Here is an 18487-nt window from a genome sequence, read left to right on the forward strand (position 1 = left end):
TCCCCTTTTTCCTCCTGCCTTCAATCTTTCCCAGAATCAGGGTCTTTTTCAATGAGTCAGTTCTTTGCATTATGTGGCCAAAATATTGGAACTCCAGCTTCAGTGTGAGTCCTTTCAATGAATATTCAGGACTGATTTCCTTTAGGATTTACTGGTTTGATCTCCTTGCTGTCCGAGGGACTCTCAAGAGTCTTCTCCAATACCACAGTTGAAAAGCCCCAATACTTAGCAGAATTAACTTAGCAATGTATTATAAATAATATCCCATTTGCTTCTTTCTATGTTTCCTAATCCTTACTTGTTTCACCCCATTATACTGAGTCAAGGACTTTTATAATCTGTCTTGCTTTCAGATGGTCTAAAAAGTTGTGTCAGTATTTACATTGAGTTGGGAGCTCCTGAACTCCAGAAAAAAGCCCTCTTTGCCCTTCTGGTCTCACAATCTTGGCAACACCTCTAGTTTAATGAATGGGTATTAATTTTTTATATGTCCATGTTATGGAACCATGAATGCTGTTAGCATATTAATTGCAATGCTTAGATTTAAGATACCCTTCTAAATTTCTACAGCTAAGGAAAGCTACATTATGCCAAATGGGAGTATTTGTAACATGTCCTTAAATATCATTAGAAGAAAGTGTTAGTCGCTCAGTCATGTCCAGCTCTTTACAAGTCCATGGATGGTAGCCTGCCAGGCTCCTCTGTCCATGTGATTCTCCAGGCAAGAATACTGGAGTGGGTTGAATTCCATTCTCTAGAGGATCTTCCCATCACAGGGATTGAACCCAGGTCTCCTTCATTGCAGGCATATTCTCTACCATCTGAGCTAAATATGGTTAGACTTCCAGTCAAATCATGTAATTGTGGTGTCCAGACCTTAATTTCTATAGATATAAACCAATCAGGTTTCCATTCTCATCCTTGTTTTTGGAGTCCTCACAATCTAGACTAACTTGGTAGTAGAGTTTGTTCAGAAGACTGATTTAAAAGAACAGCTATAGGCTTGCTTGTCCTAGTCAAATCCTCTAGATAACTAACAATGCTGAAGAAAGGCATAGAATCAGAGGACTTGATTCCAACTGAATTAGAGACTTGAGTCCATATCTCCCAAGACAAGCTATTGAATATCTCTGTGACTCAGCAGTTTCATCTGTAAAATTGAGGTAAATTGTTAATAATCAGCATCATGAGATTTCTGTAAAAATTAAATAAAGAAACATAGTGGTTTGAACTCAGATTTTCTGGATTCAGAAACTGATTGCACAACTTTCCAGCTGCATCATTCTGGGCATCTACTTAACCTCTCTGTGTACCAGATAATTTATTTGTCAAATAGAAATAATAGAACTACGACTATATGGTTTTTATGTGAAATAAGCCAGCTAATATATCATTGTGCTAGAACAGGGCCTGGCATATTATAAGTAGAGATTATTGTTTGCTAAATAAAGTCCTAGGCATCTAAAGATGTTAATACGTAATAGTGAAAATAATTGCTGTCATTATTACTAATTCCAAGATGCCTACCAGCTGGTTTATAAGTATATACAAATGAGAATAAGAAATATTTTGATTTCAATTTAAGCACCCAGTAAAGCAGTATTTAGTAGGTCCTAAGTGTGATACTGGTAAACAAAAATTTATAGGTCATCAGAAATGTTAAGAAGAAATCCTAAGAATATATTCTGACACTTACCTTTCTCAGGGCCTCCTTTACATCTCTGTTCCTCAGACTGTAGATGAGGGGGTTCAACATGGGGATCACCACTGTGTAGAATACAGACAGCACTTTGTTCTGGTCAGTTGAGTAGGTGGATTTGGGCATCACATAAATAAAGGTAATCGTTCCATAGTAGAGAGTGACTGCAGTGAGGTGAGAGGTGCAGGTGGAGAAGGCCTTGTGTCTCCCTTCAGTGGAGCGCATCTTCAGGATGGTGTTGAGGATGCAGATGTAAGAGAGAGCTATGATGGACACTGTGAATGCAAGGATAGATCCAGATGAGATGGAAGGGATAATTTCAATGATGGAGACATCTGAGCAGGAAAGTTTCAACAGAGGGGAGAAATCACAGAAAAAGTCATTTATGTGATTTGGTCCACAGAAAGACAGAGTCAATAGACAACTAGTAAATGTCCAAGCATTGACACATCCACCTAGGTAAGATACCCCAATCAAGAGAGCACAGACTCTGGGGGACATGTGGATGGAGTAGAAAAGGGGCAAGCAGATGGCCACATAGCGGTCATAGGCCATGGCAGCCAGCAGGAAGCACTCAGCTGACCCAAACATGACCACAAAACACAGCTGAGCTTCACAGCCAGAAGCAGTGATGGTCACTCCTTGTCTCAGGAATCCTATAAGCATCATCGGTGTGACGGATGTGGTACACCCACTGTCCACAAAAGCCAAATGACTTAGAAAAAGGTACATGGGGGTGTGAAGCTGGGAACAAATTCTTATTAGAATAATTATGCTGATATTGCCTACTAAGGTGACAGCATAGATTCCTAGAAATACCACAAAAAAGATGCCACAAAGTGTAGGATCCTCTGTTAACCCCAAAAGGATGAATTCTGTCACACTGGTGTGGTTTCCAAACTTCATGTCCTCTGGGAATTGTTCCTGTTGAGGGAAATTTTAAAATTGATTAAAAAAAATGTTTTCATTCTACACATTCTTGGTTTTCTTTGGTTATTCATTACACTTATTCATAATAATTTCTCCCTCTGCCTAGCTGTAAATATGGTGCTGTATAGGATTGCTTTGTCCCTTTACACAAAAGAAGAATGATTCAACCTCACTCTCTGGGAATTCAGTTATATTCTTTTATTTATCTAATGTTTATTCTAAAACCCCTTTCCAAACTTTATTTGTAGAAAGATCTGTCTCCCAAGATCCAGGTCTATAGTTTCAGTCATCTTGGAAGTCTTCAGTTAGAAATCCCACAAATACCTCAAACTCAGCCTCCCCCAGACCAAACTCATCCTTTCATTAGACCATTCCTCCTGTCCTGTGTTTGTGGAATCCACAATCCACACAATTGCTCATGTCTGAAACATGGAAGTTGAAAGGTTGTTGCTGAACCATGAAAGATGCTGGGATTCTTGTGCTCCAGAGGAGAAGAAGTCAATTTGGGACCAGAGACAAGGTTTGATCATTCAGTTTTTGCGTAATAAAGTTTTATTAAAGTATAAAAGAGATAGAGAAAGCTTCTGACACAGACGTCAGAAAGGGTCATAAAGAATGTCCCCCTGCTATTCTTTAGCCAGATGTTATATAGCTACTAGCGGTCTGCTAATTAGAGAATGGAAATGTCTCAAAACTCAGAGACTGGCACCAGGCCCCTCACCCACAACATGCTGTGGTGGGTCATCCAGGGCCATAAAATGATTGACAGGAATCTTGAAGAAAGGTAGATTTCCATACAAATATATAGTTTCATTAACATAGATTGGGAGAACAATGTATAACATATTGGTTTGCCAAGTCTGTTCTGAGCCTTTAGGCAGAACCGACTTGAAGACAGAGTCTCGGGTAAATGCATAGTACATTAACATAGCTTAAGACAAACATTTCCATGAGAAAAATGCATTGGTTAACTCAAGGTTTGAGAAAAATTCACTTGGAACCAGGTATCATTATGGCAACACAGAATTTTAAGATAAACCTCTTTTTAAATTTGTATAGAGATGGGGAAAAAATATAGCACTAATATGTTTCCTCCTGCCACGTAAGAGAGAGAGAAAAAATGTCTGACACTTGCAGCCTATGTCCTCCATTTGGAGACCCCTGGCCTTCCAGCCTGTTATCCTCTCAAAGTGATCCTAGCCTTCTTCCTCTCATTGTACCACATCTAATAAAATCCTATTGATACTATCTACAATTTAGCTCTTCATTTTATTTATCCATTCCTATATTTCCACTGATAGTTTTCCTACTGTAGGTGAGGTCCTGTTCATTTTTCTCTTTTATTTTATTCATCTGTTTGCCTCCTTGTCTTCATTCTTGTGCCATTATAATTCATGGTACATCTGCCAAAGTAATCTCTTGCTGAAGTAAAATGGTGATGCCAAAGTGATCCTTTCAAGTCTTTCATGATTTCTTTGGCCTCCAAGATGAACCTACTCTTCTTAGCACAGCACAGTGTACGCTTTCTGATGTATCACCTGCATATGACTCTCTGCTTCTCTCTCAGGATGTTTCCATCCAGCACTTGCACTAATCCAACCTTTTTGAACTATTCAGTCTCCTCCGTTCATCTGTCTTATTTGGCCTTTAATCCTTGTTCTCCAACTTGGATGGCCCCCAACTTTCCATTATCATTACCTTGGGTGACTTCTACTCCTCCTTCAAGTTCATTCTCTACAAAACCTACTCTGACATCTAAGGTATAATCAGATAAATTTCCTTTTTGTTGACCTCATGCTTTGAAGATGTTTAGATTGTGTTTCTTTGTACTAAATTATGGGATTTTGTTTTGTTTTTTGCTTGCTTACATTTTATTCCTCCCAATTAATACATAGTCTCCTCGAAATGGTGTTTATTCCTGTATCACAAATAACTAGTGTTTGGGACTAATATGTGCTGGAGAAAACCTGTTACTAGAATTTATACATGACTTGTATAATGCATATGCCAGGTGGAATATACTTCCCAATTCCTTTGTACAATATTTATGGAGCTTTATATTCTATCCTTAGTTACTTTTTGAAATGTATCTCCCTATATACTTCTTTGCTAATGTTAGGTAGTTAGAATAGGAAAAGGAGTCCAGAATGGTGGTGGCTAAAAGACAAGGAAGGGAAACACTCATGAAAATAGAACAAAGGAAGGTCCGAGGACCAAAGTGAAGACCTCAAGTAGAACAAACAGCACTCCTGGCTAGCCCAATTTACATAGGGAAGGCCCAGGGGGAGGAGGAAAAACACATAAAAAGAGGAACCAAAAGGCTGGGGTCTCTCTGAACTGCTCGCTCACTTGCACGTGCTCTCTTTTGCTGTCACGCGCGCTCCCTCTTTTTTCTCTTCACGTCTTTTGGGTTGGCATGCTCTCACACCTCGAGGATGTATTTTCCTTTATTTTCTAAATAAAACTGAGCTGTAACACGGAGCTGTAATACTGGTCCATCCAAGAGCTGGTCCCTTGCTTCAGATTTTTGTTGTGATGAGACAGAACCCAGGAAATTACAAACTCCCACGACATCTACTTTTGTGCTTTTAAGAGTCAGGTTAACCCAACCCTGTGATTCAGTGTTATAGTTTCTAATTTTCATAGAAAGACAGTTTTCTAACAGCATTATTTCAATTAAGGTTTGAAACATTTACCATAAATGATAAATATAAGTACCAAATATCTTCACAATTCTTGCTGCTGCTAAGTCACCTCAGTTGTGTCCAACTCTGTGTGACCCCATAGACAGCAGCCCACCAGGCTGCCCCGTCCCTGGGGTTCTCCAGGCAAGAACACTGGAGTGGGTTACCATTTCCTTCTCCAATGCATGAAAGGGAAAAGTGCAAGTGAAGTCACTCAGTCATGTCTGACTCTAGTGACCCCATGGACTGCAGCCTACCAGGCTCCTCCATCCATGGGATTTTCCAGGCAAGAGTACTGGAGTGGGGTGCCATTGCACAATTCTTAATTTATTAAAAATTCCTCACTTTAGAATAGAGCATTTAGTGTTTCCAGTGGTGGAGCTTCAACAGAATGAATCATGAGATATTATGAACCAACAGCTGAGAACCTACAGCTCATTCTTCCTTAAGTGCACTTAAATTACTCTAGTGACAGGCAAGGTTACTACCAGGCGTGTTAATTCTATGAATTCTATGTAAAAAAAAAAAAAATCTGTTTTTGGTTTCTCAATTGCTCTCTATGAGTCTAATGGCACAAACCACCTCCTTTCAGAGTTTAATGACACAAACCATCTCCTTTCAGTGCCAAAGCAATGATACTTGAATACAGCCAGCACACCTCCACTGCCTTCCCTTTACTAAAATTAACATTCATAGACCCGTTGCCCATTCCACCTGTGGCATACTTTCCAGAGCCCTCCCTGTTTTGCTCTCAGCTTCTGAACATACTCTCAGTTGAGGACTGAGCCAAGCACCGAGCAGCATGTGTGCTCTTTGCCTTCTGACTCAAGCGGAGTTAAGTGGGGCCGATCCTGCATTCACTGCGCACACAGTGGGCTTCAGTCTGTGCTGACAGAAGTCATGGAGACTGGAGATGGAAAGTTCAAATCCTCCCAGTGGCCAATTATTTTCACTTGTACATGACACTTGAATCTCTCTGATTCTCAGTATTTTTTTTTTTTTTGTAAAATGGGAGTAACTGTCCCCATATAATATCTTTGTTGTGAGATTGAAAGAAATGACAGCTGCAAAGTATTTAAAGGTGTTTTGTCATACATGAGAGCTGTGTTTTTCATTAAGTAAAAATAAATAGTGGATAGATTTTCAGTTAGTTAAAATTTTTATGAGAGGTATAATATAAATTTTCTTTGAACACATCAGGAGATTTTCCACAAATCCAAAAGAAGTCAGGAAGTATAGGATCTGATGGTTTTTAGTTCTGGACCATGTCACTAATAATCATATGCATAATATGAGAACTGATTCTTGCCCTTCCCTTCCTCTCCACTGACTACCTAGGGATCTTCTAGAGCTCTATGTCATCCCATCCATGCTTCAGATTCTGACTCTCCCCAATCCTTTCCTTCAATGATTGGGTCATATTTGTTGATGATTAGGGGTCATAGGGCGAAGAGCCTCATGCAACCTGAATATCGGGTGGTTTCTTCCTGGTTTCCTTTTCTTTTTTTTTTTTTTAAATTTTATTTTATTTTTAAACTTTACAATATTGTATTAGTTTTGCCAAATTCCTTTTCATAGCTGCAGTTACACAAGTTTAGCAGCAGCTTGGCTGCCACAGACCATCCACACTTCTCTGGGATCTCCTGGGAAGTCTATTTTGCATGCCTGGAATGACCTTTCTGCAGTGCATATCTTTTTCCCCTTAAAAATAGTTTTTTTTTTTTTTTTTAATTAGAGGATCATTGCTTTACAATGTTATGTTGGTTTCTTGCATACAACCTTATGAATTAGCCATACGTATACATACGACCCCTCCCTCTTGAACCTTCCTCCCACTTCCTACCCCATCTCACTCCTCTAGGTTATCATAGAGCACCAATCTGAGCTACCTGTATTATACAGCAACTTCTCACTAGCTATCTGTTTTACATATGGTAGTGTATATGTTTCAATGCTACTCTCTCAATTAACCCCACCCTCAATTTCCCTCCTCTATGTCCACACATCTATTCTCCATGTCTGTGTCTCTAGTCCCTGTAGTGTAAACCTTGCTAAGGCCACAGTTTCCTCAGGGGTCACAAAACAAAGTTGTTGAGTTTCTTTTATTTTTAATTTCTCATTGAGCAAACAAAAAAATTAAATTATTTAAATAAAATCCATGATTACTGCACTCACCTTTTAGAGCCAGATTTGCTGTTGCTGAATTTCAAAGAGAATTTTAGAAAGCAGACATTTTCCACTCACTCTTAAAGCAGTTGTGCACTGACTACCTGACAATATTAACAAGAAATGCTGTCCTCCATTTAAGAACATAGTTACATACATTCTGTGATAGGGTCTTTTTTGTGTATTGGGAGGAAAAGAAAGGCTCTAATGGAATTCCCCAGGGCTGTTGCTGCTTGCCCCTTTGAGGTAAATTCCTCGGACTGCTCTCTAGAAGTGACTCATGGAGCCAGGTGTCTCATTAAGGTGGCATAAATGGAAGGTCCAGTTCCCAACAAAAGGTATATTTCTGAGGATCCGGATGGAAGCTTTGTCCAGAGACCAGGAGGAAAAACTGTTGAAATAGAAATTTGATGGGTGATGGAGACCAGAGTCAGTGTCACCAGGGCTCCAATTTCCTCTCTGTAGAAAAAAACATTTTCTTTAATTGAGAACATCAGATAGTGGGGAAAGCCCTGGAGTAATATGAGTCAGTTAGCAGAAAGTAAGCAGAAGAAAGCGGAGTCCACTGTTACTCAAACTATACTAATAGTCCCTGGGCAGGTGCTGGCTGGCAAACTATTTCTTGTCAGTCCCTGTCCAAATAAGAACAGGGGTTTTGGGGAACCATTTGTACTCTTTATAGCAATTTGAGAAAGTAACTTTAAGTGTATTGACGCCAATAACTTTTTTAAATGGGTTTATTCTGTTGTATTTTAGTTTTTCTTATTTTGTTAGTAATTCTCATTTTACTATTTTCCTAACAAGTATTGACCCATGGACACCCTGGGAGAAGTGATCCTTTATTTAAATAGTTTGAGAAACACTAGATGTGGCTTTTGTACCCAGGAGACCTGGGGTCAGTTTGAGGTGGATGAATTGAGTGAAAGTTTTTAACTTCTTTGAGACTCAATTTTATGATCTGTAAAATGGGGTTGATTATTCACATTTTATAGTCTATTCATGATATTTCAAAGGGTTAATACATAATTATCTAGAAAAGTTACCTAAAGTTATTGTTGTGTCTCAAATATGTGACAAATGGAACAAAGCTTCTGGATGTGTTACATTTTGCCACTTACTCTATTTTATCCTTAGTCCCAGATACTTCCTTCTTTGAGATTCAAGACATTCCAACTCTGGCATCTCTCGTACCTAACCCTAATTGATCTCCCTGCTGCTCATCCCCTGAGAATTTAGCACCTGTGTGACCATTTTCCTCTCCATCTCTTTGTCATGAGCAATGGCAACTTCTAATCATTTGAATATCTCAACTGACAACTTGATCTCAAATTTCTTCTAATTTCTTGATTCCAATAACTTTTATCCATAGTCTCTTTATGAAACCTATCATATTCATATCATAAATTTCACTAATTGTCTTTTTTGTTCCACAACTTAAGTGTAAACATGTGTAATGACCATGTTAAAGCTTAACCAGCCAAAGGCCATGAGAAATAAACCTATAGTGCAACAAAATCAAGTTTATTGGGTTAGCACAGCAAGGGAGAGCTCTCCAAATAATTATCACATGTATCCTGACAATGGAGAGAGGGCACATGACTTTTGAAAGGTTTGGATTCTTATTGAAGGATACCAAGGAGGGATTAGGTGTTGTGGGCTTCAGTTCTGGACAGGTTGCTGACATGGTGGTGAGATTAAGAGGGACTAATCTGAGGTTGAAAGTTCTCATGAAATGATGACAATTTAACAAGGCTATGGTTTTTCCAGTGGTCATGTATGGATGTGAGAGTTGGACTATAAAGAAAGCTGAGTGCCGAAGAATTGATGCTTTTGAACTGTGGTGTTGGAGAAGACTCTTGAGAGTCCCTTGGACTGCAAGGAGATCCAACCAGTCCATCCTAAAGGAGATCAGTCCTGGGTATTCATTGGAAGGACTGATGTTGAAGCTGAAACTCCAATACTTTGGCCACCTCATGCGAAGAGTTGGCTCATTGGAAAAGACCCTGATGCTGGGAAAGATTGAGGGCAGGAAGGGAAGGGGATGACAAAGGATGAGATGGTTGGATGGCATCATCGACTCGATGGACATGGGTTTGGGTAGACTCCAGGAGTTGGTGATGGACAGGGAGGCCTGGCATGCTGTGGTTCATGGGGTCGCAAAGAGTCGGACATGACTGAGTGACTGAACTGAACTGAACTAACATTTGAATGTCTCTTGTATTAGTTTGGGAGAACATTTCAGGTTTAGGTATATTGTTGATAAGAAAACAGTAATTACTGAAAAATTAGATCATTATGACATTGTTAAAATTGCTGCATAAGAGTTGAAGAAACAATGTTTTCTACTAATTTTGTTGTTAGATTATTCTATGTCCATCCTCCAAGCCTGAAGAATGACAGGGATGTTTTTCTTTTTCAGTCCCACAAACTGTGTTTCTCTAGAAAATATTTAATTCTCATTATTTACTAAATTTCAGTTCATTTCAGTTGCTCAGTCATGTCCAACTGTTTGAGACCCCATGGACTTCAGCATGCCAGGCTTCTCTGTCCATCACCAACTCCTGGAGCCTGCTCAAACTCATGCCCTTTGAGTTGGTGATGCCCTCCAATTAAATTACTAAATTTATTGATATAAGTTTTTCATAATATCTGTTTTTAACCATGTTAATGTGTGGGCAGAATGTGTTTCTATGCCCCTCTTTGCATGTATTATTTAGATAATTAATATTTTACCTTTTCCTTAATTAATACTCCTATGGATTTTTCAATTTTATTAATCTTTTCAATGAATTAAATTATAAATATATTTTCTCTATGGGGAATGTTTTCTATTTCTTTGATTTATGTTTATTCATTACTCTTTTTTTTTTTTTGGCCATGTTGTGTGGCTTGTGGATCTTACTTCCCCCACTAGGGATTGAACCCATGACCCCAGCACTGGAAACCTGGGTCTTAACCATGGGTCTGCCAGGGAATTCCATATGTTTTTTTTGTTATTTATTTGCTGTTTCTCTTCAAGCTTCCTGAGATGGAAGCTTACATTTCTGATTTCAGTCTTTCCTTGAGGTTTGTTTTCATCCGTATCTTGAGTATAGACAATATATCCCCTCTCTTATCTGTAATTTGTCAGCAGCTTTGAATGATGTGCTGGCTATTGTGAAGGACAGGTTATAGTCTGGACTGTGTTATTATTCTCTCAAACATAGTCATTGCATGAAAGCAGCACCTTTACCTGTTTAGTCAGTGATGCACATTTTCTAGAATTGTCTAGGTTTTGGCAATTAGGAATAAAGCTTCTCTAAATATCTCTGTGTAGGTCATTGTGTAGTTGTGTGTTTTCATTTCTCTTTGACAAAATTTAGGATTGTAATTGCTGTGTGTTATGGTTAGTATATGTTTATAAGATACTGCAAAACTTGTTTTTTCAAAATGGCTGTACCATTTGCATTCCTACCAGGTTTGTATTTAAGTTCTATTTGCTCTGGGTCCTTTCCAGGACTGCTATTGTCAGTTAAAAAAAAAAAAAAAAAGCTATTCTAATATGTGGGTAGCATTAAGTCTTTCAATTTAGTTTGCACATCCCTTCAATTTGAAGTTCTTCTCAGCTCTACTTCTCTGTTGATGGCCAGTTTGTTTTCATATATTGGCTATTGTGCAGTAATGCTGCAATAAACGTAGGAGTGCCGATGTCTCTTCAAACTCCTCTTTTCATTTCCTTTTTCATATATACCCCAAAGTGGAATTGCTGAATCACACATAGTTCTAATTTTCTTCATACCAATGTGCACTTCAACTAGCAGTGTACAAAGATTTCCTTATCTGCATATTCTTGCCAATACCTGCTATCTCTTATCTTGTTGATAGCCATTCTAAGAGGTGTGAGATAATATCTCATTGTGGTTTTGATTCGCATCACCTTCGTAATTAGCAAAGAGCGTGTTTCATGTTACTGTTGGGCATTTGGATGTCTTATTTTTTTTCCTTTAAAGATTTTACTTTATTTTAACTTTATTTTTAACTTTATTATTTTTTATTAAAGTATGGTTGATTTATAATGTTGTATTAATTTAAGAACAGCATAGTGATTCAATATTTTCATAGATTATATTTCATTTGAAGTTATAAAATCTTGACTGTATTTTCCATGATGTAAAATATATCCTTATAGCTTATTTATTTATTTTAAAAATATAATTTCTGTATTTGTTTTTGCTCTGTTCGGTTTTTGATGCTGTGCATGGGCTTTCTCTAGTTGTGGTGAGCAGGGGCCACTCTTCATTATGGTGGCTTCTCTTGTTGCAGAGCTTGGGCTTCAGGGCATGCAGGCTTCAGTAGTTGCGGTCAAGGACCTAGGTTCTCCAGGGCATGTGGGATCTTCCTGGTCCAGGGATTGAACACATGTCCTCAGCATTGGCAGGAAGATTCTTAAGCACTAAACACCAGAGAGGTCTCACTTATTTATTTTATACATAGTAGTTTGTGCCTCTAACCCCCTACTGCTATGTTGCCCCTCCACCCTTCCAAACTCCCACTGATAACCATTATTTTATTGTCTATGAGTTTGTTTCTGCTTTGTTATATTCACTTGTGAATTTTTTAATTATTATTATTTAAAATTTTTTTTTATTTAAAAGTAAATTTTATTTAAAATTTTGCTTATTTTTGGCTGTGCTGGGTGTTTGTCGCTGCATGCATGCTCTCTGGTTGTGGTGCGCAGGCTTCCCATTGTGGAGCCTGGGCTCTAGGGTGTGTGGGCTTCAGTAGTCGTGGTGCAAAGCACAGTAGCTGCAGCTCGCGGACTCTAGAGCATGGGCTCCGTGCTTGTGGCATATGGGTTTAGTTGCCCTAAGGTGTGTAGTATCTTCCTGGAACAGGGAACCCATGTCCTCTGTAATGGCAAGGGGATTTCTAACCACTGAATCACCTGGGAATTCCTATTATATTTCTTTTTTAAGTGAAAGCAGGTTTATTGAGAGAGATACATACCACATAGGCAGAATGTAGTCCATCTCAAAAGATGAAAGCAGCCTATTTTATTTTTTAGATTCCATGCATAAGTGACAGCATACAGTATTTGTTTTTCTCTGCCTTATTTCAATAAACATAATACCCTCTCAGTCCACCATGTTGCTGCAAATGGAAGAATTCCATCTCTTGTTCTGACTGGGTAATTTTTCATTGTGTATATGTAAATGTGTGTGTATGTATGTGTGTATACACACATACATATATATATATATATTATTCTTTGAACCCTTTTTCTGATAAATTATTTATCTGTTTCATTGAAAGTGAAAAGTGAAAGTGAAGTCGCTCAGTTGTGTCCGACTCTTTGCGACTCCATGGACTGTAGCCCACCAGGCTCCCCCTCCATGGGATTTTCCAGGCAAGAGTACTGGAGTGGGTTGCCATTTCCTTCTCCAGAGGATCTTCCTGACCCAGGGATCGAACCCAGGTCTCCTGCACTGTAGGCAGACACTTTACCGTCTTTTTTTTCTTTTTTCCTTGTTCTTTGGTACAAATTTCTCTGTCTTCTCATCTTGCTTAACTTTCTCTATCTCTATGAAATTAGGTGCAACAGTTACCTATTCCTGATCTTGAAGAGGTGTCCTTGTGTGGGAGTGTCCTTATGTAGTCTGCGTGTAACCAGTAGCTTTGGTGCAAGAGCTGAATCTGAAGTGGGCACATGTCATATCTTCCCTCAGAAGGTGCTGGCAGCTACCACTGTCGTGGGATGTAGGGCTAGAGATGCAGGGGCTAGAGTTAGAGCCATACATGAGGAGTGATGTCTCCTATCCTCAGTGGCTGTCACTACCCTACTAGGGGCAGGGTCAGCTCCCAAGGTAGTTATGGCTGCTGTAGTCTTGTTCAGATGCTGCATAGATCCAAGCCAGCTCCATCCTCTCAGACTGCACAGTCTTATCAGCAACCACAACCTTCACCCTAGTGTGGAACTGTGCTGGAGCCTAGGGGTGATGGGGCAAACATTTGGCATCAACCATATGCCAGGGTGCTTGCTGGAAACCACTCACAGTCCCAGGCAGTTTCAGTCTGCTTCTTCTGCCTTGTTCCCAGGAGTAGGCAACAGTGTGTATGTTCTCCATGAACTGATTTTAGGTTTTGTACAGCCTTCCTGCAAGTCCCTTAGTTGTCCAACCAGCTAAGGAAACTTGTCTTCCCAGTGTCAGAACCTGGGCCTGGGGGGCTCAGTATATGACTCAAACAGCTCACTCCCTAGGGAGGATGTCCAAGCCCATGTAATCCTGCTTCCCTGGTGGCTCAGAGGGTAAAGCGTCTGCCTACAATGCAGGAGACCCGGGTTCAATCCCTGGGTTGGGAAGATCCCCTGGAGAAGGGAATGGCAACCCACTCCAGTACTCTTGCCTGGAAAATCCCATGGGCTGAGAAGCCTGGTAGGCTACAGTCGGAGATGACTGAGTGACTTCACTTTCACTTTTTCTTATATTAATATCTCTAACCTTAATTTCTTCTGTGAGCTAACAGATATCTGTATTTGGCAATAATAGCCATCTTAATGGTAAGGAGCCCAAAATGGAAATATTCGTATTTCCACATCAACCACAAAAATTTATCTTCCCATCTTGTGGCAGATTAAATAAAAACATACAACTTCTTTGCCATTCTTCCCATAGAGATGCAGCCTAATTTATTTCCTTTGAATCTGGACTGATCTTCATGGTATGCTATACATGTAGAATATAGTGGCAATAATAAACTGAGAATATTGAATCTTGGTGATTGGAAGTTTTAAAGCCTTTGCCTGGGTATCCTGGAAGATTTCTTCATGGAGCTTTGAGAGGTCAGAAAGATATTTGACTACCTCCATGAAAACCACTGATCTGAAGGAGATCAGCCCTGGGATTTCTTTGGAAGGAATGATGCTGAAGCTGAAGCTCCAGTACTTTGGCCACCTCATGCGAAGAGTTGACTCATTGGAAAAGACCCTGATGCTGGGAGGGATTGGGGGCAGGAGGAGAAGGGGACGACAGAGGATGAGATGGCTGGATGGCATCACCGACTCGATGGATGTGAGTCTGAGTGAACTCCGGGTGTTGGTGATGGACAGGGAGGCCTGGTGTGCTGCGATTCATGGGGTCGCGAAGAGTTGGACACAACTAAGTGACTGAACTGAACTGAACTGATGAAAACCACGTGAGAAAGAAACAGAGAGAAAGAGGTGACGAAACCAAACCTCCTACTCTCCCCCTTTTGTCACCAGGCATGTGAATGAAACCATCTTAGATTCTCCAGACTAGGCCAGCTGTCAGCTGACCATGACAGAGCAATCTCAGTAAAGGTGGGAGACACAGAAGACTCACCCCTGGAATCTCACAGCCAAGACTCGCCTTAATTCCTGAACCATAACATCCTAATATATAGTGGAATAGGCGTTACTTTAAACACTAAGGTTTAGAGTCGTTTATTATGCAGTGTAGAACAGCTTATCACAACTTGACACCTGATAGGGAGATTTTGCTGTAACAGAAGCTGAGTTCATATGGCATTGGCTTTGAGACTTGATAGTGGGATGAAGTAGAATCAACCTTGAGGAGACTTTTAGCAATATCTGGAATGTTCTTATAAGGTGGAGAGGGCATGTAGGGTAGTAGGAAATATTTTTAAAAGTTAAAGCAAAGAAGACACTAGCCAGGCAGTGGTGGAATGTTTGTCAGTATTGTCACCAGCCATGAAATGGAAAATATAAAGCATACGTAATATGCTCTTGGGTTTGGCTGGGAAGATTTCCAAGAAAAATGCTAAAAATACTATCTATGTCTGATAGCTGTCTAAGCTAATGTATAAGAAGAGATATATGAACTTATGGAAAGGATTTGTTTGATTCTTGAGAAAAAAAATTAAAAAAATAAGGAAGCCATATTTTGCACGGTTTGTAATTAAGGCTGCTTCTCATCCCTAATACCTTCCAAAGAAAAGATTCTCAAGATAAGAAATGGTTCCAGATCAAAGGTCAAATCCAGATTGGAGTGATAATTTTCCATGTCAAAATCTCAGAAAGATTTAAGACAATGTTGCCACTTTCAGTTATACAAAAGTCATTCTACGAATCTTGATGGTATATCTCATACACCATGTCTTTGTAAAATATGAGACTTTTAAAATCTTAAGGGAACTTTCTCATAAACACCTCAAAAAACTGCAGAGGATGAATTATCTGGAAGAGAATTATGAGAGTGGATTTGTCTAATTGAATGAATTATAATTTGATACACTGGAGTTTTTTTAAAAAACATCTAAGTTTTTTTTAAACAGTTTTGAGACATAACTCACATACCAACAATGAACCCATTTAAAGGATACAAGTCAATAGTTTATATAGACTATTCACAGATATATGCAATGATCACAATGGTCAATTTTAGAACAGTTTCATCACCTAATAAAGAAATCCTACGTCCTTTAGAATCACCCCACACACCCCATTTCTAGAATCTAAACTGACTTTAGTGATTTGTTTTACAAGTAGAAGACAGTATAAATAGTGTTGTGGGTCTCCTGAGGCTGGGTCATAGAAAACACTGCACCTTCCTTTTTATTCTCTTAAGGACTTGCTAGAGTCCTAAGACACCATGTGAGAAATCCAGCTACTCTGCTGGTAAGACCACATAGAAAGATTTTAAGACTATGGAGAATGAGAGGCTTTTAAGCCATCTGGCCAAGATGCCAAGCATCTGAGTGAAGTTACGTTGGATTCTTGAGACATGCCCAGATGCCACCTGAATTTCACCTAGTGATTCTTATTAATGCATGTGGGGCAGGTGGAGTGCTGAGCCCGATCCAATTAAAATTCCTGAGTCACAATATAATTGCTGCCGTATATAACCTACATATCACTTTTCTTAAGCTAATGAATGATATACAATTCACGTTCACCAAATAGTCTAAACCCCAAAATTTCTGAGGTCCTCTTAACTCCTTTTAATTTTAACCTCTCACACTAATTCATCAGCAAGCCCTTTTTGAATCTTTACCTAAACTAAATGTTGAATAGGTGAATTCCTCTCCAGCAAAACTGCAACCACCCTAGCACAATGCGGCAGCATCTCAGATCTTCACTAGTAACTTCACTGCCCTCTGTTCCCCCTTCACCCTCTTATGATTAACAAGAATGATCTTTAGAAAACATTCATATTGGAACTATTTAAAAAAACACTTAGTGGCTTTCCATTCCTTTTACAGTGAAACTCAAATATTTTTCCATGGCTAATGGAGCACCGCATGATCGATCCTTTCTGTGTATCTCTCTCTTCCTGGTTTGCCATGGCCTCTTTATTTCTTGAAATTCTCAGAATCTTTGCACGTGCTGTTTTCTCAGAATCTTTTCACTGCAGCTTTCTCTCTAGTCTCCATGTCAATGTGTCTTTCTTATCTTTCAGCATTCTGCTTAACTGTCACCTCCTCCAAGTGGCCTTCCCTGTCATACTCACTAAGAATTCACCACCCATACCAACAGTTACCTTTTCTAAGTCATATCAACCCAATTGATTTGTCTCTTCCATCCACTAATGTGTTCTACATCTATAATGTTTATTTATTCCCTAGTGTCTCTGCCACTAAAATCTAAACTACATGAGAACTCTACTCTGTTACACATTATATCTCTGTTCAATTTATCAAAATATCTTCAGTGCTTACTCAGTTTCTAGAGTATAGTAAGAGCTCAACTAGTGTTTTTGAAATAAATGAATGAATGACTATCCTATATGCTGTGCTGTGCTTGGTTGCTTAGTCGTGTCTTCTCTGTCCATGAGGATTCTCCAGGCAAGAATACTGGAGTGGGTAGCCTATTCCTTCTCCAGGAGATCTCCCCGACTCAGGAATCGAACCGAGGTCTCCTGCATTGCAGGCAGATTCTTTACCAGCTGAGCTACCAGGCAAGCCTGACTATCCCATATCTACATGTAACATAACCAAAATGCCTTGATTAAATGTTCCTCTTGTAGTTGGAGGTCACAATGGCAGGAAATTGTCAATGTTTGAGGCTCCCTCCTTAACTTTTCCCCAGTATTGCTATAATAAATATGCCAAGAGATATCTATAAATATTAACAGATCTCAAAATTGTTTGTCACATAATCCCAATTAGCAATGCTCACATGATAACTCAGGTAAAATACAAAAGACCTATGAACACACTGACCTCTGAATTATGGGTCCAAAATGCCCATAGGGAAGCTAGTCTTGTATTCAGGATTTGAGAGTTCATAATTAAAGCTCCAGAAGTCATGTGAGTCAGTATGCACTTGGGATTTTTACAGGACAATTGCAACTGCTATTTATCAGCCATTCAGTATTCTACTAAAGCCTTGAAAGAGACTCAAAGCAAGTGATAATTCTGACTTCTAGCTCAAAACAGATGCCCAAAAGAGTGAAGCTATGTATTGCTGAGGTTACTCCTGTGTTTAGAACCTGACAAGATCAAATGGAAGCCTGCAAATCTGAATAGCCTAACCTTGGGGGACCTTTTCATATGTTATGATGATGAACTGAATAGTTATTAATGACCCAATGGAATTTTAATAATATGCCAGAAACTTCATTCTTTATGGTCATTTGCAGTGAGGGTTCCATAGTCACATAGCAGGGGGTGGAATGTGAGATAATAGAAATAAACCTGTGGTCTCTGCCCGCCACCCCCCCCCCCTCCGTTACTAACACAGGGCTCTAACTCTTGTAATTTGCTTATGACAGGGGTGCTAGAAACATCTTTTGTTCAAATACTTGTTCTTTAACCTTGGTTCCTGACACAGGGCTCCTGAATTCATTGAAACCCCCTAGGTGATTGGAGTGTCTTTGTTTGAATGAGAAGACTCTTAGTGGGATTTTCTATAGCTTCTGGATAAGGACTGGTCACCAAAAAGATCAAACCATTATTATAAACTTGGAACTTTATGTTCACATGTGTTTCTTCAGTGAGGCTGGAGAGGTTGGAGACTTTTTACATGGCCTCCATAAAACTCCTAAACTAT

At 39.3% G+C, this 18487-nt stretch overlaps 1 protein-coding gene across 1 annotated transcript; it reads right to left on the reverse strand.

Moving 5' to 3' along the window:
- Positions 1–1672: 1672 nt before the first annotated feature.
- LOC109569450 (olfactory receptor 5P1-like) lies at positions 1673–2605 on the reverse strand. The gene has a single exon (XM_019974808.2). It carries the CDS (start codon positions 2603–2605, stop codon positions 1673–1675), a length of 933 nt encoding a protein of 310 aa, XP_019830367.2.
- Positions 2606–18487: the final 15882 nt, after the last annotated feature.

This window comes from Bos indicus, chromosome 15 (assembly GCF_029378745.1).
Source record: "Bos indicus isolate NIAB-ARS_2022 breed Sahiwal x Tharparkar chromosome 15, NIAB-ARS_B.indTharparkar_mat_pri_1.0, whole genome shotgun sequence".
In the NCBI taxonomy this organism is placed as follows: domain Eukaryota; kingdom Metazoa; phylum Chordata; class Mammalia; order Artiodactyla; family Bovidae; genus Bos; species Bos indicus.